The sequence below is a fragment of the Ambystoma mexicanum genome, chromosome 8 (genome assembly GCF_040938575.1).
Source record: "Ambystoma mexicanum isolate Mex_15411 chromosome 8, UKY_AmexF1_1, whole genome shotgun sequence".
Taxonomy (NCBI): domain Eukaryota; kingdom Metazoa; phylum Chordata; class Amphibia; order Caudata; family Ambystomatidae; genus Ambystoma; species Ambystoma mexicanum.
In genome coordinates, this window is record NC_090929.1 from 1,682,376,441 (window position 1) to 1,682,402,805 (window position 26,365).

The 26,365-nt window shown below is 48.4% G+C and overlaps 1 protein-coding gene across 5 annotated transcripts in view; it reads left to right on the forward strand.

Moving 5' to 3' along the window:
- Positions 1-26,365, forward strand: part of PLEKHA1 (pleckstrin homology domain containing A1) — a 749,116-nt gene that overhangs the window by 438,899 nt on the left and 283,852 nt on the right. For all 5 annotated transcript variants that reach the window (XM_069611983.1, XM_069611981.1, XM_069611982.1 and 2 more), the window contains exon 6: positions 15,571-15,699. In XM_069611983.1, coding sequence (XP_069468084.1) covers positions 15,571-15,699 — 129 coding nt within the window. The remainder of the gene's footprint in view (positions 1-15,570; positions 15,700-26,365) is intronic.

Consider the following 26,365-nt stretch of genomic DNA (forward strand, 5'->3'; position numbering starts at 1 on the left):
CGTCAGGCTGGGAATCCTCGGTAAAGAAAAAACCAGTATCAGTTTTGTTTCTGATCTGTCTTTCGTAGTAATAACCAATCACTGATCTCTGCGTCATACTGACCACAGCCAATGACTGCCCTCTACCTAAGCCCCGCCTCTGGCAGCCATCTTCAGATTTTTACCGCACGTTCATGTGTTGGGATCCTCGTGCTATTGCTCTCGAGCGTTAGTGCTATTTTTTTTCACGTTTTTTCTCAAAAACTTCGTTTTTTCGGTCAAAAGAGCCTCAAGCTCCACCGACTCTCCATCCGATCAACGGGGACCCGTGTCGGATTCGTCTGCGCCCCTCAAGGGTGAAGATTTCGTCGAGCTACGCTTTTGGAGGACTCCAGAAGTTTCTCAGGCCCGGTCATGGCCCAGGAGAAGGGAAGCTCGACGCCCGGAAAGCTGTTCAGGGTCTGCCCTGGATGCCAGCTGCAGAACGTCTTCAAGGAGGACGAACACTCTTTTTGTCTTTACTGCCTACATGAGGACAAGACGCACGTGGAGAAGGACTGTGCGTTTTGCGGCAACATGTCGGAGCGGACCATGAAGGACCGCCACCAACGTCGCTAACTGGCTAGAAGGGAAGAGCCCGTCCGGCGAGAAGAAGAGGAAGAAATCCGAGCGGTCTTCTAAGACCTTTGAGGACGCCCCGGCGATGGGGGTCCAACATAAGGCCAAGCACCGCGAGTCCGCTGGCACCGGGAGCGCCGAACGGTCGGGCTCTACGGGCGCCAGGCAGGGCGCACCCTCCCCGGCACCATCAACCACGAGCCAACGCTCTGGGTCGGGTAAGAGGAAGGGCGAGCACCCGGCGAAGCTCCTGGAGAGGCCCCGGTCGAGCTCGAAGGCCCCATCGGAGGGGGAGCGAGGCAGTGTCCCCCCCTCAAGGATAAGGCGGTGAGCGCACCTAAGGAGGTGAAGGCCTTAATCCATCCGGCCAAGCCCTCTATCGAAACTGTCGTGGCGGCCCTGGCTCAGCCTGTGGAGGCTACACCAGTGGTGGCGACCTCGGGGCTCAGAGTCTCCCTGCCACCTCGGAGGGAGTCCTCTTTTGTGCCCATCGATAGGACCCCCGTGAAATCCCCCGTGGGGAAGAAAAAGGGGGGGCAGGGCGTCGTCGTAGATTCGGCCTCAACCTCGGAGGAGGAGCTGGTCGAGGTCTTAAGCCACTGCCTCGGCATGGAAGAAGACCGGCCCGTCGGGATGGATCCCGACGCAGGTGACAACGACATTGTCGAGGGTACCGACGGGGCCCCTGATCGCCCGTCGGATTCCCCTCTGCCAGCGCCGCGAGACAACTCGGCGGCCATTTTGTTGGCTATACAGTCCTTATGCTCAGATATAAGGACGAGACTACCGTTGCCGACGGAACCTCTCCCGCGGGGGACCCAGAACCGGGACCTTCTGGTGTTCCCCCTACCAAGAAAAGAAGGATCCACCCTCCACCTCCTTTTCAGCCGTCGCGCCCCTTCCAGCCCTCCTCCCCGTCCACCCGAGGGGATGATACGGGGACTGACACGGCAGCGACGGGTACGGACGACGAGGTATACGACGAGGATGTACCGTCGTCGCCTCCCACCAGGGCTTCTCCGCCCAACGAGATTGGATCGTTCCACTCCATGATCACCAGGGCATCCGAGTAGAAGAGACCGGTACGAGAAGAAGTACCGGGTCCCGGACACGGCCCCCCTGTGCCTCCGGGCGCAGCCTACCCCGGACTCCGTCGTCTCCGCGGCGGCCAGGAAGAAAGCGGGGGGGGGTGCGGCCTCCACATCGACTTCCCCACCGGACGGCGAGGGAAAGAAATTGGACGCTATCGGACGCAGAGTCATCTCGTCTGCAGCGACGACGATTAAAGCGGCCAACGCCTTGGCTATCGTGGCCCGCTACGACAGGGAGCTCTGGTACAAACTGGCTCCCCTGCTGGACTTCTTGCCGGACGACAAGAGGGCAGAGGCCCTGGAGATCCTGCAGGAAGGTGAGGTGGCTTCGGACCACGCCATTACCGTTGCGACGGACATCGCCGACACTGGGTTCCGCCAGTTGGGCAACGGCGTTTGCCTTAGGCGGCGTGGATGGCTCAAGGCTACGGACTTCCGTCAAGACGTTCAGACCAGAGTCCTGGACATGCCCTTCGATGGGAACAACCTGTTTGGGAAAACAGTGGACGATTCCCTTCAGGCCATTAAAGCGGACACCGAGACGGCCCGGGCCCTTGGAGTTCTGCAACAACGACGGACGCCCTTTCGGAGCAGCGGAGGCAAGGGCGCCTCCAAAGGTTCCGGCGGCGGTTTCTCCACCTACCGTCAAGCGGCCCGCTCGTCGTCTCAGGAGGCCTACAGAGGACGAGGCAAGTCTGGCGGACCCCGCCGTCGTCGCCAAGGAGGTCAAGGCGGCAAAGCCTCGTCGAAGCAGGATTGAACCGGCCGTGGGGTCGGGCCCCCACCGAGGCACCCCGGTGGGAGGCCGGCTGGCGAGCTTCGTCAGCGTGTGGGAATCCATCTCCACCGACCGTTGGGTGCTGGACGCCTTGGCCCGGGGCCACGCGCTCGAGTTTCAAAGAAGGTGTCCGCGCGTCCCCCCCGTGGCCAGGAAAGAACTTCACGTCCCTCAACTTCTCCTGGAGGTAAAGGCGATGCTCAGGAAGGGCGCCATCAAACTCGTCCCAAAGACGCTTCGGGGCTCCGGAGTTTACTCGAGATACTTCCTCGTGAAGAAGAAGACGGGGGGATGGCGCCCCATTCTGGACCTGCGACGTCTGAACAAGTTCATCAAGGCGCAGAAGTTCCGGATGGTCACCCTCCAGCACGTCCTGGGTCAGCTGGAGGAAGGAGACTTCCTGTCGTCGTTGGATTTGGAGGATGCCTATTTCCATATTCCCATCCTAAAGGGGCACCGAAAATTCCTCAGGTTTGTGGTCCAAGGGCGTCATTACCAGTTCAAAGCCCTCCCCTTCGGACTACGGTCGGCACCCAATGTGTTCACCAAGTGCCTCGCACCGGTGGCGGCGCAGCTGCGCCGCGAGGGGATCCACGTCTACCCCTACCTGGACGACTGGCTCATCCGAGCCAAGACGAGGGAGCTCGCCGTGGTTCACACGGCAAGGACCGTCCAACTTCTCACGGACCTGGGATTCTCCGTGAACTACGCCAAATCCCACCTGGTACCCGCGCAAGACGCTCTGTTTCTGGGAGCGAGGCTCAACACAGTGTCCCTTCTGGCCTCCCCGTCGGAGGAGGACACCAGGACCATCCTGGGCAAGGTGCAGCGGATGTTGGTGGCCGACGCGGCCAAGGTGAGGTCCATCAAGTCCCTCCTCGGAATGATGTCTTCCTGCATCTACCTCATTCCCATGTGCAGGCTCCGGATGCGCCCGTTGCAGGAGTTCCTGGACGCGCGCTGGATCCAAACGACGGGCAGCTTCGAGGAAAGGATCACACTCAACGAGAGTTTCCGACGAGCGATCCGGTGGTGGGGCACCCGCGCGCATCTGACGGCGGGCATGGACTTCCAGACCCCAGCCCACCAGGAGACAGTGACCACGGATGCCTCCCTGGAAGGGTGGGGAGCGCACACCGAAAATCTGCACGCAAGAGGCCTTTGGCTCCCGACGGAGAAATCCCTACATATCAACGTCCTGGAGCTCCGTGCAGTGTTTTGGGCCCTCAGGTCCTTCCTTCCGTCCCTCAAGGGCAAGGCGGTGAGGATCTTCACCGACAACACCACCACCATGTTTTACATCAGGAAACAGGGCGGAACCAGGTCCCCAGCACTGTCCAAGGAGGCGCAGGACCTGTGGCATTGGGCCGTCGCCCAAAGGATGTTTCTGGTGCCGTTTCATCTGGCAGGGATAAAAAACACCATCGCCGACTCACTCAGCAGGGAGCTGCGCTCGTGCCACGAGTGGGAGCTACGGCAGGATCTAGTGGATCGCCTCTTCCGACGGTGGGGCACACCCCAGATCGACCTGTTCGCGACGGCGACGAACTCCAAGTGCCTGAGGTTCGCCAGCAGGTTTCCCCAGGCGAGGAGCATGGGCGATGCTTTCTCGTTCCCCTGGGAGGGCCTGTTCCTCTACGCGTTCCCTCCTTTGCCACTGCTAATCCGGCTCGTCAACCAGCTCAAGAGGTCACGGTGCAGGATGATCCTCGTCGCACCTGCGTGGCCGAGGCAGATATGGTTCCCGGACCTTCTGGACTTGTCAGCGTCCCCGCCAATCAAGCTGCCGGTGGACGCGGATCTACTCTCCAGGGAAGGAGGCGCCATCCTCCACCACGACCCGAAATCGCTGAACTTGCAGGCCTGGCTCCTGCAGCGCTAGAGTTTGGAGGATACGACATACCGGCCGACTGCAGAGGGGTTCTTGCAAAGGCCAGGGCGTCCTCGACTCTTAAATGCTACGGACACAAATGGAAGAGGTTCTCTGTCTGGTGCCACGCACAGAAGATTAACCCTCTACGGATTACGGCTCCCCAAGTACTGCCGTACCTGCTGACGCTGGCCAAAGCTGGACTGGCACACGCGTCCATCAAGATTCATCTTGCTGCGATCTCCCGATACACCAGAACCACGGGGCGGACGTCCTTGTGGTCTCATCGTCTGGTGAAAGAGTTCATGAAGGGACTGTTCAGATCGTTCCCGCCGGTGAAGGCTCCGGCCCCGGCGTGGGAGCTCAACGTGGTGCTGACCAAGCTCATGGGACCTCCGTTCGAGCCTCTGCACTCGGCTCTGTTGAAATTTCTGTCGTGGAAAACAGCGTTTCTTGTGGCCATCACCTCCGCACGACGAGTGGGAGAGATCCAGGCCCTTTCCTGCAAGGCCCCGTACTTGACTTTTCACGACACGAGGGTAGTGCTCAGGACGCACCCCTCCTTCATGCCCAAGGTACCGTCGGACTTCCATCTCAACGAACCCTTGGTGTTGCCTGTGTTCTTCCCGTCGCCGGCTGAGAGGACTTTGCACTCGCTGGATGTGGCTAGAGCGCTGAAGTTCTACGTAGACCGCACGAAGTGTTTTCGGAAGACGTCACAACTCTTTGTGAACTTTGGACCTGTCAATCAGGGGAAGGCTCTCTCGAAGGCTTCCATTTCCAGATGGCTCTCCGGCTGTATCATGTACTGTCACCGGTTGGCAAACCGACCGCTGCCTGGCCGTCCAAGAGCCAATTCCACCAGAGCGATCGCAGCTACCACGGCGTTCCTATCTGGTGTGCCCCTGCTGGACATATGCAGGGCTGCTACGTGGAGGTCGACGCACACCTTCACGAAATTCTACTGCGTCGATCGGGATTCCAGGGAGGAGTCCAGGGTCGGCCAAGCAGTGCTGCGCAACCTGTTCGCCTGAGGTGAGCCTGGTGAGGAGGTAAGATGCTTAATGTTGAGTTTGATGTAATGCTTAATGTTGAGCCTTTGCCACCTCCCGTGGTTGTGCATGTGTGTACTGCTATGTATTCTTTATTCATGAGCATGTGAATCCATGCCAGACCCCATGCTGGAGAAGGAACAAGTTACTTACCTGTAACTGTTGTTCTCCAGCATGGGTCTGGCATGGATTCACATGTGAACCCTCCTGCCTACCCCTCTGCGGCTCTTCACTTGGTCATACTGCCACTTCACGTGCTTCCAAATCTGAAGATGGCTGCCAGAGGCGGGGCTTAGGTAGAGGGCAGTCATTGGCTGTGGTCAGTATGACGCAGAGATCAGTGATTGGTTATTACTACGAAAGACAGATCAGAAACGAAACCGAGGATTCCCAGCCTTACGACGGGGAATATTCATGAGCATGTGAATCCATGCCAGACCCATGCTGGAGAACAACAGTTACAGGTAAGTAACTTGTTCCTTTCTTTTCCCACCGCCTAACGTTGGTACTGCTTTGGGAGTCTGTCATAGATCTGGAATACGTCGGAGGACCCAATCCCCTCAAAGAACAAGTTACTTTCTTACCTGGTAACGTTCTTTCAATGGGATGGTTGGACGACGTATTCCATATCGCTCACTCCCTACCTACCCCACTACAGAACCTCTTATGCGATTGCAGTTTACGTTTCCGCAAGGCTTTTTGTGGTCATACTGGCAGAACATTGGTGCCACACGTTCTGGGGAAAAAACTGCAACTGAGGCTACGTGCGTCCTACTTAGAACATCTGGTGACGTTGGAGGAGGTCCTCGAGGACGGCGTATCGACGCACGACAGACGCCGAGATTTTCCGAAGCAGCACAGCTGTGGTGATTACAGTCATAGATATGGAATACTCCGTTGGACCATCTCATCGAAAGAAGGTTAGCAGCTAAAAAGTAACTTGTTCTTCTAGCAGCCCAGTGTCCTGGACACCTCTCCTATAAACCTTTGAACACTTTGTAACAATAAAGCAATTGAGAGAACCCTTTATGAAACAAATAGAACACAATGTATATTAAATTATGAACAAACCCACTACTTAAAACCGTATATCTAGCACAGCAATAGCGCAATATTCCCCAAGCTAATATATAAAATGTAATTAAATGAATTGATCCATTCACACCCCAAACCCTGCCAACATCCACATTCTCCATCATCAAAATGTCCACAGTCCACTAATGACGGATGACTTCATACCATCTTCAATTTACCTTTAGATCAGGCATGCACATTTAGTGGCCAAATACAAGTTCACATGATAACAGTGAACCCAGAGACGGTACTAATAACTTAGGATTTCGAGTAAACCGTTAAACCAATATAACGGCAACATGTAACACAATGATCCCCATTGTCCACATCACAACATCTTTAAAATGGTATTAAATATTTTTTTTTTAAAACAACCACACCATGTGTCCCATACGCCAATCTCACCCGCATGACCATCTATCCACCATCAAGATATTCACCAATCCTTGAACACCTGAAACTGTACAACTGTGTAAGTGGAGTAATAGAACTATATTGGACGGATATAAGGAGCAGGTATCGCATATTATCTCGTAGACATCAAAATATGAAGCCAATATAGGTGCATTTACTAGTCATTCCTTAGTTGATGAAATCCTGTTAATTTTGTTATTTTTGTTCCACTTCACATGTCAACTACCCCAGCACCACAACTAATCAACCCAAAAGCCGCATAGAGCGTCCTCATTAACTACATCTGGGTATGTCACCCCACCAGTTTATCAGACCTCAAGGCATCTCTCAATTGAAATGCAAAAGTTAAAACCCCTACGTAATCAGTGGGAACATCAATTCTCGACCTAACTAAACATACATTGTATAGGGCATCTAAGTAACAAAGAGCAACATTTTGCATATCGGATGATCTGACAGACCCAGAGTAATTTAAAGTGAGTATAACAGTAAAAGGCACATTTGCAGAATATGACCATACACTATATATTTAGTAGTCTGTAAAATCATCTTGAGTCACCTTTCTCATTACGTCGCTAGATAGAGCTGCATCAGTAGATTTGCATATGTTTAGAAATAAATTTCAACCTTTCCCACTCAGTCTATCAATCATAGAAGGTTATACGTCATAAAATCTCTGATTTCTATCAGAAACAATCGACACATAGTCTTGGAAGAAAGACTGATATGAAAATATGTAACACCATGCAAAATCACCACAGTAATTGCCCCTTTACTGTATTGCTTGTCACAAGATACACCCCCACGAACTAAAAGGTATGGTAAATTCCATGTTGGATAAGAGTCCACCATACGTAATTCATAGCCCCCTACACTCAAATCGCGGCAGCACAAACCATCAAAGCGGAAAACATTTCTAGTACAGGATATTGGGGAGTGGTAGTCGCCATCTACACAGGCCAGAATAATAACATCATAATTTCACCAGAATAGATGGTACATGTTGTATTGGTCCCAGGGCCAGTTCTCACAGGCAGCTTAACCACTCCCATCATTACTTTTGCTCTTAGTTCTCTCTGTGATCCAGACCACATCGAATCTCTGTTGCAGCCAATAGTTAACCATTAGCGATAAAGGCGGATGGGATTTCAACGTCAGTATCCACGTTTCCCCCTCCATTAAATATCTACAAAATGTATCCTTCACCTCTGCGCAAGCCTCCTCATTTTAGTTATAGCATGCAATCGGTTATATTTTCTTTCGGCATTACTTGAAGCTGATTAACAATGGCAGCCTGGTATCTGGTGCCGCTTCCCTCTGCCTTAACCTAGTTAGGCTTTGCACTGCCCATACTGGCACCTTAAAGTAGATAGGCGGAATATTTATTACCCGATATGCTGAAATTCAAAAACCGTGCATGCAACACTTATCAAACACCCGAAGAAGCTCTTTTACCAACTACAGAGGATGGGAATCAATGCGCATGGAACATCAGCTTGTAACTATCAGAACTATGCACACATCACAGATAACATGAACGCTAGTTTGCAGGCCATCATTGACAGCAATACAGTTCACCGCATGTAAACGTCTACTGCTGCCACACAGCCTAAATTCCCTTGTGCCATCGCAGTTTCACCAATATTGACAATGCATATTCATTGTAAGAGATGTGTGAAACATGATTGAATGTTCCCCGATTTCAGTCGATGCCAATATTTCAAGAGAGCCGTTATCTTTGTTAACATGGACATCCAGTATTTCTTTCCATCTGGTAAGTTATGTGTTTAAGAGGGGGATCCGTTCAACCTAATCCCAATATCAGATACTCAGAACGTAGTCTATAACATGGAGCAGATGTATAATATGTTAGTAAGGACCCCAATTAAGGAAAATGAAAATCCGTATGAGGTGTTGAAGCAGTGCCATGCACATTATTAAGTCAGCCATCAGGACGGGGGTACAAGGTTTGTCGATGAATTTGACCTCTGTGAGCAAGGTGACCATATTGCAAAACTGGATACGTCTGTAGGATGCTGGTAAATGTGGTATATCAGGACATGTCAAATACGGTCCCGAAGATGAGGCCGCACGACTTTACAGACCTTTTGGAGTTCTTCAGTCATTATGAGCGAGGGTCCAGGCGTAGGACCATTGGCTCATTCAAGCCTGAGATGCACAGTAAGAAACTTGTGCATTTACATATACTGTTGGTTTCATGTCAGCTCAGTGTAGGAAGGCGAAATTTGCTGCCACTCTTCTGGTACATCAGATCTCAGGGTTAGAGACGAGGTATACCAGTCAGTTGCAGAGTGAAGGTGACTCATACGACGGTGTACAATGGGAAGTTCATGAAGGGGGATGCATAATAACTCTGCTTAATCAAAGGTTGTCGGCCTCTACTCTATACATCTCTGTCCCTGGATGATAAGTTGGATTCAATTGAAGACTTTGAAAAACAAATGTCCATTGAGCCTTATAGCCCTGGATAGCGTGCAACCGAAACTCTCCGCTACTTGGATACTTGAGCCCATTCAGCAAGACGAATGTGTTTGGGACATAACCAAGCCTCCTAGCGTAATGACATAGAGCGCGGAACATTAAACGAACTGCACAGGCTTCACTTACCTCGTTCCCTTCCTGACACCTCGATCTCGCTGCAACTACTCCAGCATATAGACCAAGTCTTCCTCGAAGTTCCAGTTGTACCCGAAAGCTGTATCGGGACGCTGAAACTTCTTGGTTACGCACGTAGGCACGCAAAAGGCACGCCGGAGGGTCCTTTCCTTTATTCCTCCGGCGCTGCAACGGAGCATCTGAAGCAGTCATGAAGGTTTGTGTTCATTTAAATATGAATCAGATCCAATCCTCTAACGGCTGTAGTCAGCTCAGCTCCATTTTAATCCATTAAGTATTATCAAGTGGGAATTTAAAAATTAAGTGTGGGTAACGTTGAGGGGTATAAAATACAGTATATACAGAAAGGTGAAGGTGACTAGATACACTTATCTCTCAATGGTTCCAGTCAATTCATGGCTTCCTTGGGGGCAGAAGTGATATTTTCACCATCTGGTAGAGGCAGGGTTAGTAAATTAGCCTTATTAAGAAAAGCTTTAACTCCCACCAGCCTTGACAAGTCTTTGGCCGCCTTAAAGGATTTTCTTATTAAAGTTGCTTTCGGATAATCAGGATACATAAATATTTGGGTACCTTTTGAAATGCGTTTCCCTTCTTTCTTGCTGCTGCTAGAATGGCCTCTCTTGTCCTGGTGTTAATCAGTGTAATTAAATTTGTCTAGCCTTTGGGCCAGGTTTTCTCCCCACTCTATAAATATTGTCAATATCTGCCTGGACTATTTGATCACAGCCAAAGCAGAACTTCAAAATGTCCATTACCAGATGCATCAAATCTTCATTTACATTTTTCTCAACCCCCACAAGTCTCAGGTTTTTATTCCTCATCTTCAAGTCCAGTTCCAGATTCTTTTCTTTTCCTTTTTGAACTTCATCCTTTAAGGTGTTATATGCTCTGAAACTACCAGTAATTTCTGAAGACAAAGAAGCTGAACTGCTCTCCAGGATAGAAATTCTGTTGTACAGATGAGGGATAGATCATCCATTTATGATATAACCTCCCCCACGTCCTGGACCACTTTTCCCAGGTCTTGAGCCATCTTGAGTAGTAAAGAATAGATATCTTGAGTATTAGGAACTTCACCCATCTCTGAAGCTGGTTTTGATTTCTTAGGTATAGAGTTCTCAGCCACTTCAATCTTTTTCTTAGTGTTCATAGTCCAATATTATCAGTAGCAGGAGAGGGCCAGGAGCTACAGGATTATGCTGCTGCCTCTGCTGCCTGCATTCCGGATTCCCCATTGTCATATTTGTGATACCATGCTTTCCATACATATAAGCTTCCTAGGATTTTAGGAAAACTCTGCTAACGCAGTTGGATTTCAGTGTCCCTGCAGTGCGTCCATCCCACCTCTAGAGTGTGGCAGCCCACGTATGCAGTGAGACATACCTTTCATTCACTGCGACAGTACCCATTAGTGCAGTGAGCCTGCTCCCGTTCCTGCATGGCCCGCCCCTCCATCACGCTGGTGTGACCCTCCAACTCCTGCAGCAGCTACCACAGCCCAATAAAAACAAGGCTCCATTGCTGTCACTGATCAACCCCTGCATTTACTGTCATAGTGTGCAATAATCCTGCTGACTATTGTAGATCGCTCGGGAAGCTCTGATTTGTGCCATATAATATGCATTCAGTTTGTACCGCAGGCTGTGCGTTTTCCCTATTAACTCACTTTTGAAAAGTGTCTTAGCACTGAACGTGCATAATGTTCCCTGATGAAGCCTACTTAAGACACAAAGACTGCAAAATTCCACCAACTGTACAGTATTGCACCGTTTACTCAGCGCTGATTGCCCATTAGTGAGCAAGCCATTCGCCCTCTCGTATTAAACGGCAAATACAATAACTAGTTTTACAATCCAAATTTTAAAATAACATGCACACTGAAGATATTGGATCCTTGCAGAGTTTCATATCGGATTCCTCCCTTTTCTTGGCACTAGAATACCGATTATTACCCAGTTAATGGGGTATCGGGTAATAGTTTCCCCATATATATGGTCGCCATACATAATGTCGCCGGGAAAAGGTTGTGGTGACATATATGGTGACATCTATATGAGGTCAAGGGGAGCATGGGTTGCGGGTATGTCTCCCGCATGTTCAATGAAATAATGTCAGTGCAAAAAACTGCTATTTTTGGGAGACTTTTTTGCCAAGCGACATTTTTGCAGGGACATTACATGGAACCGTTAACGGATGGTTGCCAGAGTCTGCCATTCCCATAGGATTGGAATTTTAAAATTGCAGGCATGCCCTCATTTCAGAGGCTGTGAGAGCAAGACGGTTGGTCATTTGTTAGGCAGGAACTGATGTAGTAACACTACACAACACTTGTCTGCTTGGTATTAGGTAACCCCCCTTTAGGTATAGGGCTGTACTACACAAGTTGGTAGTGTGACTGAGCAGCCAGGCCTATCTCAAGAGGCATAAATGTGAGCTGTAGCAATGAAATTCACAAATATAAGTAGCCAAGTAACTTGTAGTCAAGGTTTCAGTTATTTTTTAATAGATTTTTTCTAACACGCCTAATACTGTACCGGAGTTCGGTTTCTAAGGGCAGATCTGGGATTCGAACCTCTGTTGCTCTGCGTGGTCTTGCTTCCAAGACCAGCATGTTGCCCGTGTGCTTTTCTTCTTATAAATATTTATTTAACATCAATTTTTAAATGAATGTACTTTAAAAAGGGAAAGATATGAAACAAATCAAATATACTTTAACATACTTTTCCAGAATCAGCATAAGTTTAGTGGTTACTATTGAGCGATGCTTTTTTGCACACTTCCTACACCCGGAGGTGACTTTATTCACAAGGACAGTAATGGTATTTCTATATCCCTAGTAGACTTTGCAGATTCTGAGGTTGCCGAAAGGAAAGGTTAAAGGAAGGAAAAAGGTTAAACCGTTTCTCAGGGCATGTGAGAATACTTAAATCTTCCAATGAAGTCTAGACAAAACCCTTCCTAGCAATAAGTCTAAAAACAAGTTAGCACCTCTGAGGGACAGAAAATATCAGTCAATGGACTAGAAGAGTCTGCAGCGAGCCAGGACAGCCAAAGTCAATTGGAGCACAGTCTATGGAGCTAAGGCACTTCGTAGTTAATAAAAGTTGTGCACAAAGTTATTTTTGTAGTAAATCAATGTAGTCACAGGCAGTTATACTTGTGGAGAGCAGAGCTGAAATCGACTCTTAACAAAAGTAGTTACTGCAAGTCTCAACTGAGAAGGGCAAATTTAAAGACGCAGAGGTAAGTATCCCAAGTCTGAACAGTACCTCTGGCTTGAAGACGAGTGGTCCAGCTGGATTTTGTCCTGTTGCAGTGATGCAGATCATGGGTTCCTGAGCCTCAGTCGTGGGGACAAGAGGGAGGACGTCTGGAGGACTCCTGCAGCAGCAATTTTGAGGTTGTCAGCAGCTACAGGCTCTTTTCGGATCAGCGGCACTTTGCGGTTTCATAGTGCGGTAAACAGCACCACCGCGGATCTTGGATACCGGCTAGGCTTCTTTCACTCCTCGAGTCCTGCACTTGGGTGAGGGGACTCGAGCGCTGGTCATCCTGCTACTGGAGGGTCCTTGGGAGACTCCTGGAGCTTCTGGATTGCAGACGTTGCACTAGATTACGGATTTCTCGACCCCTGGCACTCTGTTCCTGCAGTAGCAAAGAAGTACAGCCAGTCAGGGAAGATGGTCCACTGGAGTTCGTCTCGGGGTTAGTTGGTCCCACTAACCCAAGAAAAGAAGTCCCTTCCGGAGCTTCTCTTATCGATCAGAAAAAGGAGTTTCAGCACAGCAGCAGGGCTTCATTCGGGCAATTGAAAGGTCCAGGAGGATGTACAAGCTTTAAGTGTTTCTTCATCGGATGTTCTTCCCAGTGGTCGACTCTGCTTCTAGTCCCAAAACCCTTGCCTTAAGCAGGTTTCTCCCATTCATGCACAGCCTAGGCTGTCACTTAAACAGCAGGGTGGCTGTCCCAAAAGGCCAGCCAGCCAATCAGGACTGGTTGCATTCATGCACTCCTAGAGACAAAGGACAGGGCAGACCTCCCTCACTTACTGCCCTTTCACACACACTGGAGCCAGAGGCGGGGTTCAGGACTGAAGCCTGCTAAAGGCAAAACGAACAAAGGGCTCAAACCTGGCCACTGCCACCAGCCATTTAAAGTAGTGAGGGTAACATAAAACATGTAATATGAGAATGTAGGATAAGGGGCTGCTAAGTGACCCCCTAGCACTCCACATACGATGGTATGCTGGACCCACAAAGAGAAAAGGTAAGTAAAGTCTTACTTTACTGTTCTTGGGAACAATAGTTAACACAAGAAAAGTTATTTAAACCTTAGGAGAAATCTAAAGGATTTCTCTGTCGCTGCACTGTGAAATTGCACTGAAGTTAACAATTGCAATTGTTAACTTTCTCCTAGCTTTAAACCTGGATGTTACAACAATGGATGGTTGAATTGGTATTACTGATGAGATAATCAAAGTTAGTGAATGTTGACATCTCATGTTTTAATTGTCTTGCACCAGAATCCATTACCCATTTCTGAATTCATATATAATTTGGTTTCCTTTGTTTTATGTTACATTTTTTCTGCTTATGTTGCATATCAAATTTTGTTATTGAAAGGTTGATATTGTTTACAAACGGCCATTTCTCCAAAATATAGAAGGTGCTGTGTGTCACCATACAAAAAGTAGATGCCAATGGAGTTTGCCAGACTCCAAAAACAAAGGAAACGCATAATCCAAATCGGGTGAAAACACACGAGAGTGAGAAAAAGGTCCCACTCAGTCCAGGGTAAAAACTAAAAAGTCCTAAAATCCAGCAAAATAGCTGGGGGGGGGGGTCTCGAAGGTTGAAGGGAATTACCACAGAAATGAGAATTCTCCCTAACATCGGTGATGACCTTTGCATGTATGTGCATGTGTTCATATTCATGGCTGGTGTGCAGAATCACATTTCTAGAAGCGCCAGGGACCGCTACGGTGGTGATAGTGCGCGGTATAAATATCCTTTAACATTAACATTTGGTATTTTAAGCCACATATTGAGCAACATCAAAAATTAAGGGCGTTACCAGGTTTGTTATAAATTGCTCTCCAGACCTTGAGCTATCCTCCACTCCTTCGAGGAATTTACTGCGTTCTTTTAAATGATTGTTTTATCTGAATAACGAATCAGAAAAGGAAGAGCATTTTTTCTTTATATAAACAAAAAAGTAGACTAGAAAGTGAGTAGTGCTTTGCCTTGAGTTCGGACTAAAAATCTTTGGATAGAAGGTTGGGAATGTATGCAGTGATTTTATCGAATAAAAAAAAACTAACGAATGACATCTTTATCTAAACAAAAAATGTGCAGAAAAAAATACTGAACTTAAAAAAAAAAAAATTAAAAAAAAATAATATATCTCTATCTCGGTAAGGGGTTAAACCTGGTGGGGAGAGATTATAAACAAAGGGAAACAAGGGGCTTGGCTTGGTTGAGGGGACCCCCCCCAAAGAACATTCAGTATGTGTTTCGCTAAAAATGTTTAGTTAAAGTTTTCATTATTTATTAATTTGGCAAAATAACATATAACCATTTCAGACATGGATATACACTGCAGCATGAGACTTGAGAAACATCACAAATTATGCTCATTTGCATGTATCACCAGATAAGACCCAGGCTGTATCCCAGATTATGGACACATTGGCATGGTTATATTTCATTTTAACGAATATTTTAACAGAGAATGCATTTTTAATTAACACAAAATACCCCAAAAAATCTATTTTTTGGGGGAGCTCCCTCCCAAAACCCCTGTTTCTCTATGCTTTTTAACTCGCCCCAACACCCCCCACCCATTTCAACCCCTTATCCCCCTACCCATATATAAAACCTTCCAAAAATTCTGTAAAAAAATGATTCTCTGTTTTTGATTTGTTTAAATCTCTGGATACCGAATAAGCACACCACCCATTTTTTCAGACCACTGGATTTCGTTTAAGTTTGGTCAAAATGATAAAACATTAGAAATCATGGGTTGCTGAACTATTTTTTTCCGTTCTTTTGTTAGGTGCCAAAGTCTTGTGACCAGACGAATTCTGAGAACCAGAATCGACAGGCGGAGAATGTTGGATGCAAAAAGCAAGTATCCTACAGGACCGATATCATCGGTGGGGTTCCAATCATTACACCCACGCAGGTGAGTGAGTGCGGGATCCACGAGTTGGGACCCTTGCTAACAGATGCATTCCTATCATCCCGTTCATCACAGGCACACTAGTCTCCAACCTGCTTCTGAGCACCAACAGTGAAACCGGGGGTTGAGCAAAGACATTAGTATGAAAGATATAATTCACAGTTTGGCAGCAAAATGGGAAATCTTGGGGACAAGCAAAGTTGTAACCCGTCCAGTGTTGCCAGTCACAGTTCAAGGGCTTTACAGAACAGTAATTCAGGTCATTCTTTTGGGCTATTAGGTGTCGCATGCACCACCTATAAGCGAATTAGAGTATAGATGGGGAGGAATGGCATGAGGAGGGACACAGCCTGTAGGTTGTTTGGTTATTTGCTCACCCATCGACTGCCCAGGGCCATGCTAATCCCTATGGCTATTCCCTTCCAGTTACTGCCTCTCCCCGCCCAAAACTCCTCCTCGTGGGAACTTTTTGAGCTCTCTTTAATCGAGCCTTACCATCATACCTTGCACTTGAAGCAGCCTTCTGAGAGTTAATGACTGATTGGAGCTCAAACTGTAATTAAAATGTCTTACTAGGTCTACTTTCAGCCACTGTGTGTCCTTCAATGAAATCCTGTTAAAAACAAGTGTTGGCAAAGCAAACAGTTTTGGTTTGTGTATAGTGTCAGGCATTTGACAAGCACTGCTACGAGATGCCCAGGTACTCAGACCATTTTGCACCTGCTACTGTCAATGGCCAGTAAGTGCCACTACGGCATTGTCTGGCAAGTGCCTTTCCCATGCTTGCACAATAGCCGAAACTGTTGGTATCGCCAATGCTTGTTTCTGAGTTTGTGATTCAGTAGCTCATGGGGGTGATACTTTGACAGGGTGCAAGGATTGCAATAAAACAATTATATGCTTGTCTGCCGCTGAGGTATAGATAATGATGACCAAAGTGGATGTTTGTATAACCCTGTTGCGCAGAAATAGGGAAAGACCCTAGGAGTAGCCAAGCTACCATCGGATCTGTCTGAGGAAGAACCAACATTTAACTTGCTTATGTAGTAATATGAAGGAGTTCAATTTTTGTCCCAAAAATTTGGAAGCCAGCCAAAATGTCTGTCTTTTAAAAATGTGGACGTATTGCAGCCAAAGATTTGTCGCCCACGATCTTTAATTGTCTATAGTTTGTGGCAACATTTCGCTAAGATTCCTGGAGGAAAACGCTACTCTAGCAGAAGTGCAAGCAGGATTTAGTAAAAGCAAGGAGCACAATCTACCAGACCTAGCTGTTTAAGTAAAGATTTTTTTTAAAAAAGGAAAATATTTCTATTGCTCTTATTGATTTCAAAATGGCCTTCAATAGAACTGACTGCAAAATCCTTTGCAAAGTCTTGGAAAATATGCAAGTCCCAGTAGAAATGACAAACCTTATCCAGACTTTCTGGGCAACTGTGCGCTATGGCCATGGGGGTGAGTCGACGGATATGTTACCTATCTTAGGTTGGGTACAACAGGGCTGTGTTCTGGCCTCCTTGCTACTCATACATTATCAACCCGCTAAACTCCTAATTTTAAATGCAGACGTACAAAATTGACAAGAAATGTAGGAGTTTTATTTTATTAAGACGCTAGTGATTGCCCCATCAGGTATTAAACGGCTTGCTAGAAGTTGCTTTGCACTTTTGTAGGGAGAGAAAAGGCGCCATAAACCCTAGCAGGGCGATGCCCAATGCATGCCATTATTCGCATCAAAAGGAAATAAATATCCCGTTTGAGGAACACTATTAAAACGGGTCAGTTGCTTTGACTTTTTAGGTGTCCGTTTTCAGAAATCGATTAGTTGGTCACAACAAATGGTTTCAAGTGAACGCATGTTAAAAAGATGAACAGAGCGTCTACAATCTCTAGAGCACAAATTAGGGAACAGTCTTTCACCAGCAACCTTTAACGTATGCAAAGCCAAGGATGACCTGGTGGTAACGTATGGTAGCAAAATATTGCGTTACCAAAGTGCATACTCTCTCCCCATGGCTGAAAGTAAATGTATTAAACATATTTTTGGCCTCCTAACAAGCTATCCTAATGTGCCGTTGTTAGAAATTGGAAGTGAACCAATTTTATGAGATTGCTTCCAAACCTGTCCGTCTTTTATTAGCTGCAAATTAACTCTACTAAAGATTTGAGCCTTAGTAAATAGGCAGTTTGTGATGTTATCCACTGTAAAGGGTGTCGAAGAAGGAATCTGAGACAAAGGTGGCATGGTTTTGGTTGTAGACTTGTATTTGTATAATAAAAACTAACCCTCTTTCTAAGAGTGGTTTCCTTGCCTCATAACTAATACCACAGAGTTTGATTGTCCGTACAATCAAATACCACAGTCCTTTGTCTATCCCTCACACTACAATTAAAGGACAAGCTAACAAAGTTCCTTTTCCAGGAGAGTGTCTCCCTTCTCCTGATGCTTGGACAAGGTTTAAAAAGAATGTTCTCTTGCAACAGTAATATGCCAGGGAGAATGACTCCCTCCACTGGCTTATGTGTTTCACACATTCTTACCAAATCCAGGAGTATGTCTTCCTTCTCCTGGTGTATCTCTGTACAAGTTCCACTAGAACCCGGGGGAATTACTCTCTTCCACTGATGCGTCTGCAACTCTCAGTTCAGTTCCAGGAGAATGACTCCCTTCTCCTGGTTAATGCTTGGTGCAATTCACAACAAGGCCAGGGCAAATGATTCCCTTCCCCTTGCTTCTTTAGACCATATTTCAAGAGCTTTGGCCCCTTCAAGGACTCCCTTCTTCTGGTGTCTCAAAAGTTCTTTCTCACTGACCTCCGTTTGTGTTGGGTAGAATTTCCTTTTTGAGTGCACTCCTTCCCACTTTTCAGTCCCCCAGCATTTTTGCTGGACTATTGGATCTTTGGACTGATTCTCCTCCGTGAGTGGGACCTTTTTCCACCCAACTTTTTTTTTTTTTTTTTTTTTTAACTCAATCCTTGGGAACCCTTTTTTTTAATCTTTTGAATACTTTTTTAATGGAGTTATGCTTTCCTCCATGTTTTCTGGCATTTGCCCTTTACTATTGCAGCACACTGCACTTTCTGTGCAGTGTTGCTGGAAGCTCCTTGAGCTTTCCCCTTTTATTTTACCTGTGTTAACACCTGTTACCAGTGCCGGGGGAACATCCTTTGGTACCCCCTGTATTTTATGTTGAGATCAACACACCCCACCTTAGGTTGGAGTGCTGAGCGGAAACATTGTTTCCCTTTTCTCACTGTTTCTGTAACTTTTAGTTATTGTTAAAAGTTTATCTGACAGGCTGGTGGCAGTTTCCCTTTTTTGCACAACTTTTTGTGGACTTTTGTCGCAGGCTGCCATCACAGCTGCGACAAGGGACACGGGGGACACTAGTTCACCATTTGCCTAAAACAGTGGCTCTAATTTTTTAAGCCCTGTTCATGATGCCTTTTTCTTACTTGAGCCGTCTACTAACTGCCCGAGTTCGGGAGGTGCTGATGGATCTTTTATCTTTGGCAGGTTTCCCTTGGAAAGCCTGTCGAGTCTCTTGTCTCTCTGAGTGCCTCAAAGGATAAGAAGTAGGGGACGTGAACAAAACGCAGTTGGTCTTTGTCCTACAGTGTGCCTGCCTGGAGCCAGTTTAAGCCGGGACAACCACCACCCAGATTTGCACGACGGCTTGTCTGGTGATTGGTGGGCTAAGCCAGTTTTCCTGCATAAAAGACAAGGGTCCTGGAGCAGAAATGGAGTCGACCACTGAACTGAAGATCAGTAGAGGCCTTCGTAGGATAACATCCGAGCAACTGCTAGAGCCATTGAGTGACTGCGGCAGGCCCAACGCTGAATTTTCAAGCGACCGGGAAGATCTCTTGAACACTTCCTCCCCTGAGCTGATGGGCCTAGTCAGTCTCGGGACCACCTGAATTCTGTGCTATACCATGAAGAGCTGCAGTTCTTCCGAACTGAAAACTCTCCATATACTGGGTGTGCGCCCTGGACCTGAAGGACGCGTACCTGCACGTCCAGATCTGGCAGCCCCATCGTTCTTTCCTCCGGTTCAGGATCATGGACTACCATTTTCAGTACAAAATCCTTCCGTTTTTTCCTCAACTCGGCCCCCAGGCTCTTCACCAGGCTCATGAATGCATTGGTGGCCCTCCTCAGAGCGCAGGGCCTCCACATTTACCAATACCTCGATGACTGGCTCATCAGGCCTACATCTCAGGAAGCGTTCACCACTCTTCCCATTCCCTTATGAACACTCTGGGCTTTTCGCTCAACCTCAAGAAGTCGCAGCTGCAACCTACGCAGACTGACATTTTTGGGCCTCATCTGCGACACTTGCTCCCAGAAGGTGATCCTTTGGAGGACAAAATCTCGGCTACCAAGAGGGTGACCACTCACTGCCTCAGCAGGGAAGCAACCTCATCATGGTGGTACCAACATCTCCTGTGGCTAATGGCAGCGGTCCCATTAGCCGTCCCGCACACAAGTCTAAGGATGAGGAGGATTCAGCTGCACTTTGCAGCCTCCTGGAACCAGGAGTGGGGCTCGCAATCCGAGATGATCAACGTTCCTCCATCTCTCCACCTGGACCTAACTTGGTGGTCCAGAGACTGCAACCGACGGATGGGGAAGCCCTTCCATCCGCCCACTCAGCAAGCCACCGTCCTCACGGATTCCTCGCTCAAGGGCTGGCGAGCCACCCTGAATGATCTCTCGTCCACAGCACCTGGATTCGACGGGAGCAGGAATCCCACATCAATTGGTTAGAGCTGAACACCGTCTGGCTGGCGCTGAGGGCCTTCCTACCTCTTCTCAGGGGCAAGGTTGTCCGCATCCAGGCGGACAACTCGACCAACATGTACTATGTCAACAAGCAGGGAGGCACCAGATCACCTCCTCCGTGCAGACTGTCGATCAGCATGTGGGTGTCATGATGCCTGCCCCCGGAAGACCAGACCAGGCCCAGCAGCCCCAGAAGCAGGCATCGTGCCACTTGGAGCATGCCCAAAAGCCCCAGTTAGGGGCTGTTTGGGTACAGTCCTGGCGCCTATGGCGCCAGCCTCATAAAGATAGTCAGGCCTAGCGCCATGGGCGCCAGGCTCATTATTGATAACTTACCTGAAGCAGACCATGCTGCATACTCACCTGAGGCAGACCATGCTGCATGAAGACTCAAGCCAAATGAGGCTTAGGAGGGACTATTTTACTGAAGGGACTATTTTGTTACTTGGGTGGGGCTGTGGAAGAATACTTACCTGGATCTTCTTCCAAGGCTATTTAAACCACGCCCGGACAGCCACACGTGCTTCGCGTTATTCTGCTTGCTGCAGCGTAACGCTCACCGTGTTTTCAGCAGCTCCAGTCTTCAGCCACGCCCGCTTCAGTCCTGGGACTCCTGAAACAAGAAGAAAAGAAGGATAAAGGTTAGAACAGGAGTTTTAACTTTAATCCTTACCTGAATCCTGATCCATTTCGCCACGGAACTGAAAGACAGAAGTCTTTGAAGCATCGCTTTGCATTCCTATGGCGCCGCGCTGAACTCACCTGCTTGGCGGTACTTCAGCATTCCATCACGCTCTCTCCATCTCGCGGCCTCCCTCCGACACCTAAGGAGACAAAGACAGCAAGGTGAGCAAGGGAACTCTCTAAGGCTATATAAGCTACCCCAAGGACTTACCTGATTTACCACGGGAGGTACTCACCTCATCTTGGGTCGGCGCAGTCCACTCTGCTTCATCGCCGTACCCTGGCCCCTAAGGGGAAAACCACAATAGACTTACCTGAATCTTACCGAGTGCCATTTGGAAATCTTCGAGTGGATTAATCGGCAACCTGCAAGGAATCGGACAGAGTGAAGAGCAGACATTTGAACTCTTATGAACAATTGGACTTTAGAGTCAATACTGGAACTCACCAATTCCTCTACGCCAGTGAAGTAACTGGTCATCAACGCGCCCCTGCGGTCCACGCAGGATGGAGGGCTCATCCTTCCAAACCATCAGGTGAGACTAAGGAGGGCACATCAAGAGTGATCTGTGGGAAGACAACGGGATTGGGGAAGGTGGGTTGACACTCAATTCCACAGGTGGTTAATTCCTCTTCTCCTTTGCAGAAGAATATTCTTGCGAGCCAGACAAACTAGCCTGAGCGGTCCAGTCAGTCATCTCGGCGCTACACGTCACGCTGGTGGAAATAACAGCGGCCCAGTTCCGGTCGACACCCCCGTGGGAACCAGGTGAGCGTAACAGTGGGAGGGGGCCCTGGAAAACATTTACCTCACGGCAGTCCACCTCCTGGGGGCTTGGGGGGGAATCCAACCCGGAAACTGACACTCAGCAGGCTAGGAGCAGATAATTGAGCATGGCAGCTAAACGACTTCTTTATTCAGGAGATCATCAACAGCTGGGGTCACCCCCAGGTGGATCTCTTTGCCACCTGGCACAACAAGAAGTGTCCCTAGTTCGCATCCTGGCAAGGTCAGGGCCCTGCTTTCTGGGCGACGCATTTCACCTCCAGTGGACCGGCATGAAAACCTATGCCTTTCTGCCCACACCCCTGATTCACAGGGTAATTTGCAAGATCAAGTCTCGCCAACTCCTCATCATTCTAATAGCTCCATGGTGGCTGGCTAGACCATGGTTTTTGGAGCTTCTCAGTCTCTCGAAATTTCACTGATTCACCTACCGACGGACCCAGCACATCTTCTGGCACAGCAGGGGGGCAGAGTCATCCACCTGGCACCAGGGAAGCAAGCCCTCACACAGTGGTACCTGAGCAGGTAACGCTTCGGCACCTCAGCCTCTCTGGAGATCATACAGGACGCCAGGAGCAAGGCTACCAGGGCCCAGAACAAAAGCAAATGGACCATATTCTGCCACTGGGCAAGCTCCAAGGGAATCGACCCCCCCCCCCCCCTGGCATGCACCTTGGATGACGTGCTCTCCTTCTCAGTGCACCTCGCCCACACAGACGTGCAGGTGGACACCTGCCGCACATACCTCACAGCCATTGGGGCTTATAGGAACTCAGAGGAAGGCATCTTCTCCTCCTTCAATCCTATAGTCAAAAACATCTGACCGGACTCTCAAGGCTACCCGGCCGTCAAACTGCACCCCGTGTGGGACCTAAACATAGCCTTGGGCGCCTTGGCGCACTAACCGTTCGAGCCAGTGGCATCCGTGGACATCGGGCTAGTCACCATCAAGACGGCTTTACTAGTTGGCCTCACCTTGGCTCATAGAGTCAGCGAAATCAAGGCGCTGGTCGCCCCAGAACCAAATACTACCTCTCACAAGGACAAAGTAGTCCTGCAGGCTCGCCCGGCATTTCTGCCCAAGGTTCCGTCTGCTTTCCACTTGAACGAGGAAATAGTCCTTGCTATGTTTTTTCCCGATCACAAGGACGAAGCACAGAGTGCTGCACTGCCTGTATGTCAGGCTTGCCCTGAAATTCAACTTGGACAGAACCAAGGGCTTCCGCAAATCGGACTCCCTGTTTGTCACTTACGGTGGCTCAAGACCAAGCTATCCGGCCTCCAAGACTTCCATATCCCGCTGGATGATCTCTGCCATCAAAGAAGCATATGAGGGCCAGCACAAGCCGCTCCCGGCCAACATTCATGCCCATGCAATCAGGGCCAAGGCAACGACCATCGCATTCCAGCGCCATATCCCTTGGCAAGTCATAAGCAGGGCGGCCACGTGGGCTTCTCCCTCTGCTTTCTGCAAGCATTACTGTTTGGGTGCAGGCTCTAGATCTGATGCAGCTTTCGACAGGCGGTTCTCAGGAACCTATTTGCTTAAGGAGGGTCTCCTCTCCACCATGGGGCTACAATCAGTTGTAATTGCCCATACAGTATGGAGGAAAGGGGACGGGACTTAAGAATAATTATTAGTTATTCGTACTAACTAATAAGTTTAACGTACTCTTAGTCCATAGTCCCCCTTCCTCCATACGTCCCACCAACCTCCCCCCTAATACTGGTGTCATTAGGCAATGTAAAATCTATTGTTGACACATCAATGGGGACTGAGGTGTGGCACTGGAGGGCAGAGTCGGGGCAGTGCATGCTCCCTGGCCCGTACCCCTGCGCGCCACTAAATTTAAAGGGGAAGAAGGTTTTTTCGGGTGAAAAAGGTTCCGTCTCCCGTCCCTTGGAAGGGACGCCCATACAGTATGGCGGAAAGGGGACTATGGGCTAAGCGAACGTTGGTTACTACGGTGAGTAACTTATAATTGTCATGTACCGATTTAGCTTAAAGCGCTATATAAAATTTAATAAATACAAACATACCATCCCAGCAGGACCTGCCCTTCATTGATCTGTATGACTCTGATACTGACACTGAAGACATCTATACAGCTCAGGAGGGCGGAGAAGAGGACTATGACGATGAGGAGGAAGATATGTATTCGCCAGTAGACAATCAGCCACTACAAAACGACTTACTCATCAAGGTGGCTGAGCAGTTTCAGATTAAAACACAGGAAATTCATAAAGACAAGGACTTTGTTGAGGACATTTTAGGGGATAAGAAGTTCAGTCATGCAGTTCATTCCCATCCTGCAATCTATCAAGCAAAGGATCCAGCCTTCTCTGGAGACACTTAACCAGGTGCAGGCAGTTCATCCACGCATCGAGAAGCTCTTCCGCCCTGCTCCCACAGAACCTCTCTATCATGGGCAGCTCAAACCAGACTCTCCTGTAGTTAGAACAAGAAAGAGAGCAGGGATACCCTTGGCCTCTTCGGAGGCACCACCGGACAAAGAAAGTAAGAAACTATACACTACAGGGCGGAAAGTAGCCTCTTCGGCTGCCTTTCAGGCAAGAATCGCTAACTAAACTACACTTCTAGCGAGTTATAACTGCCATAAATGGGATGATGTGTCTGCATTACTGTCTTCAGCTCCTGAACCCCTTAAGACACAATTGGCCCTGGAAGTGGCAGAAGGCAGAGCAGTTTCTAGCTGCATTCTAAAAAGTAATTTAGATGCTGCTGACAATGCGGGCAGAATTATTGCAGAAGGAACAATTAAGCTATGCCAGTCCTACTTCAAGCAAGAGACTCAAGCTACGCTTCTTAATATGCTTATTGAGCCCAACGTCCTCTTCGGAAAGGCAGTTGAGGATGCCCTGAAATCTGCTAAGAAGGAATAAGACACGTTAAAGTTCTTGGGCCAGCTTACAAATAAACCCACAGGCCATATAGGTAACAATCAAGGCCAGGCCTCACAGGGTTGCCAAAGGGGACACGCTGATCTCTCGGCAGGGGGTGGTCCTCCACTTCTGGAGGTGGAGCCACACCTCCAAAACAGTGACTACCCGCTTCAGGTGCCCTCCCATGCCACTCCAGTAGGAGGGTATATTTCAAACTTCACCCAAGCATGGGAAGGAATCACCTCAGGCAAATGGATTCATTCCACTGTGACGGGCGGTTATTGTATGTAACTAATCCAACGACTCTGGAACCATCCCCCGCGTCAAGACTCCCTGGCTGGAAGGAAGAACAACGTATCCTTCTCGAGGAAATCACAATGCTGCTCCAAAAGGACGCTATAGAGGTCGTCCCGGCGAACCAGATAAACAAGGTTATTTATTCAACCTACTTCCTTTTGCCAAAAAAAAATCAAACAATGCACCCAGTATTAGACCTATGCCCTGCAAACACCTATGCCAAGCCACAACATGTCTGCATGACTACGCTACAAGAAGTAATCTCTCTGTTAAAGCGGGAGGACTACATGGCAACATTGGATATGAAAGATGTTTATTTTCATATTTCAATGTTCCCAGCACACAGAAGATTCTTGCGATTCAAGATAGCAAACCAGCACTATCAATTCAAAGTGCTACCCTTTGGAATTGCATCCGCAGCAAGGGTATTCACAAAGGTACTGGCGGTAGTGGCAGCGCACCTGCGCAGGGAAACGTGCCCAGTGTACCCTTATCTGGACGACTGGCTGATTACAGGGGAGACTCCCCAAATTTGCAGGCAAAACATTGAAAGAGCTATCGACCTTCTCTTTCAGTTGGGCTTCTCAATAAACGAGAAGAAATCGAGCCTAATGTCAAGCACAACCAAACAGTTCCTAGGAGCTGTAATAGAGTCCAAAATATGTTACTGCAAAAACCTACTTATCAGGCCAGCCGCCAGATAAGCGTACACAAAGCTATGCGTTTGATAGGCATGATGGCATCTTGCCTTTACCTGGTCCCACACGCACGCCTGCCCCCCATGCAGCAATGGTTGGCGAAATGGTGGTCTCAGGCAAGCGGTCAGTAGGATGATCTAGTGGTCATTTCGCCATCCCTGGTACAAAACTTTCGCTGGTGGGCAAGGCAAAATCTGTGGAAGGGGAAACCTTTGCACGATCCAGAAGTGCAAGTGATAGTTACAACAGACGCATCACTCGCCGGGTGGTGGTCTCATCACCTTCATCACACAGCACAAGGTCTGTGGACTCATGCTACGCCGCAGAACCACATCAATCTGCTGAAACTACTGGCGATATTCAAGGCCCTTCAGGCCTAGTAAACCAGTTGGTACAAGTCCTCACCGACCGCACTACAGCGATGTTTTAAATCAACAAACAGGAGGGCACACTTTCTCCAAATCTATCCACACTAGCACAACACATTTGGAAATGGGCCCTCAAACGGAAA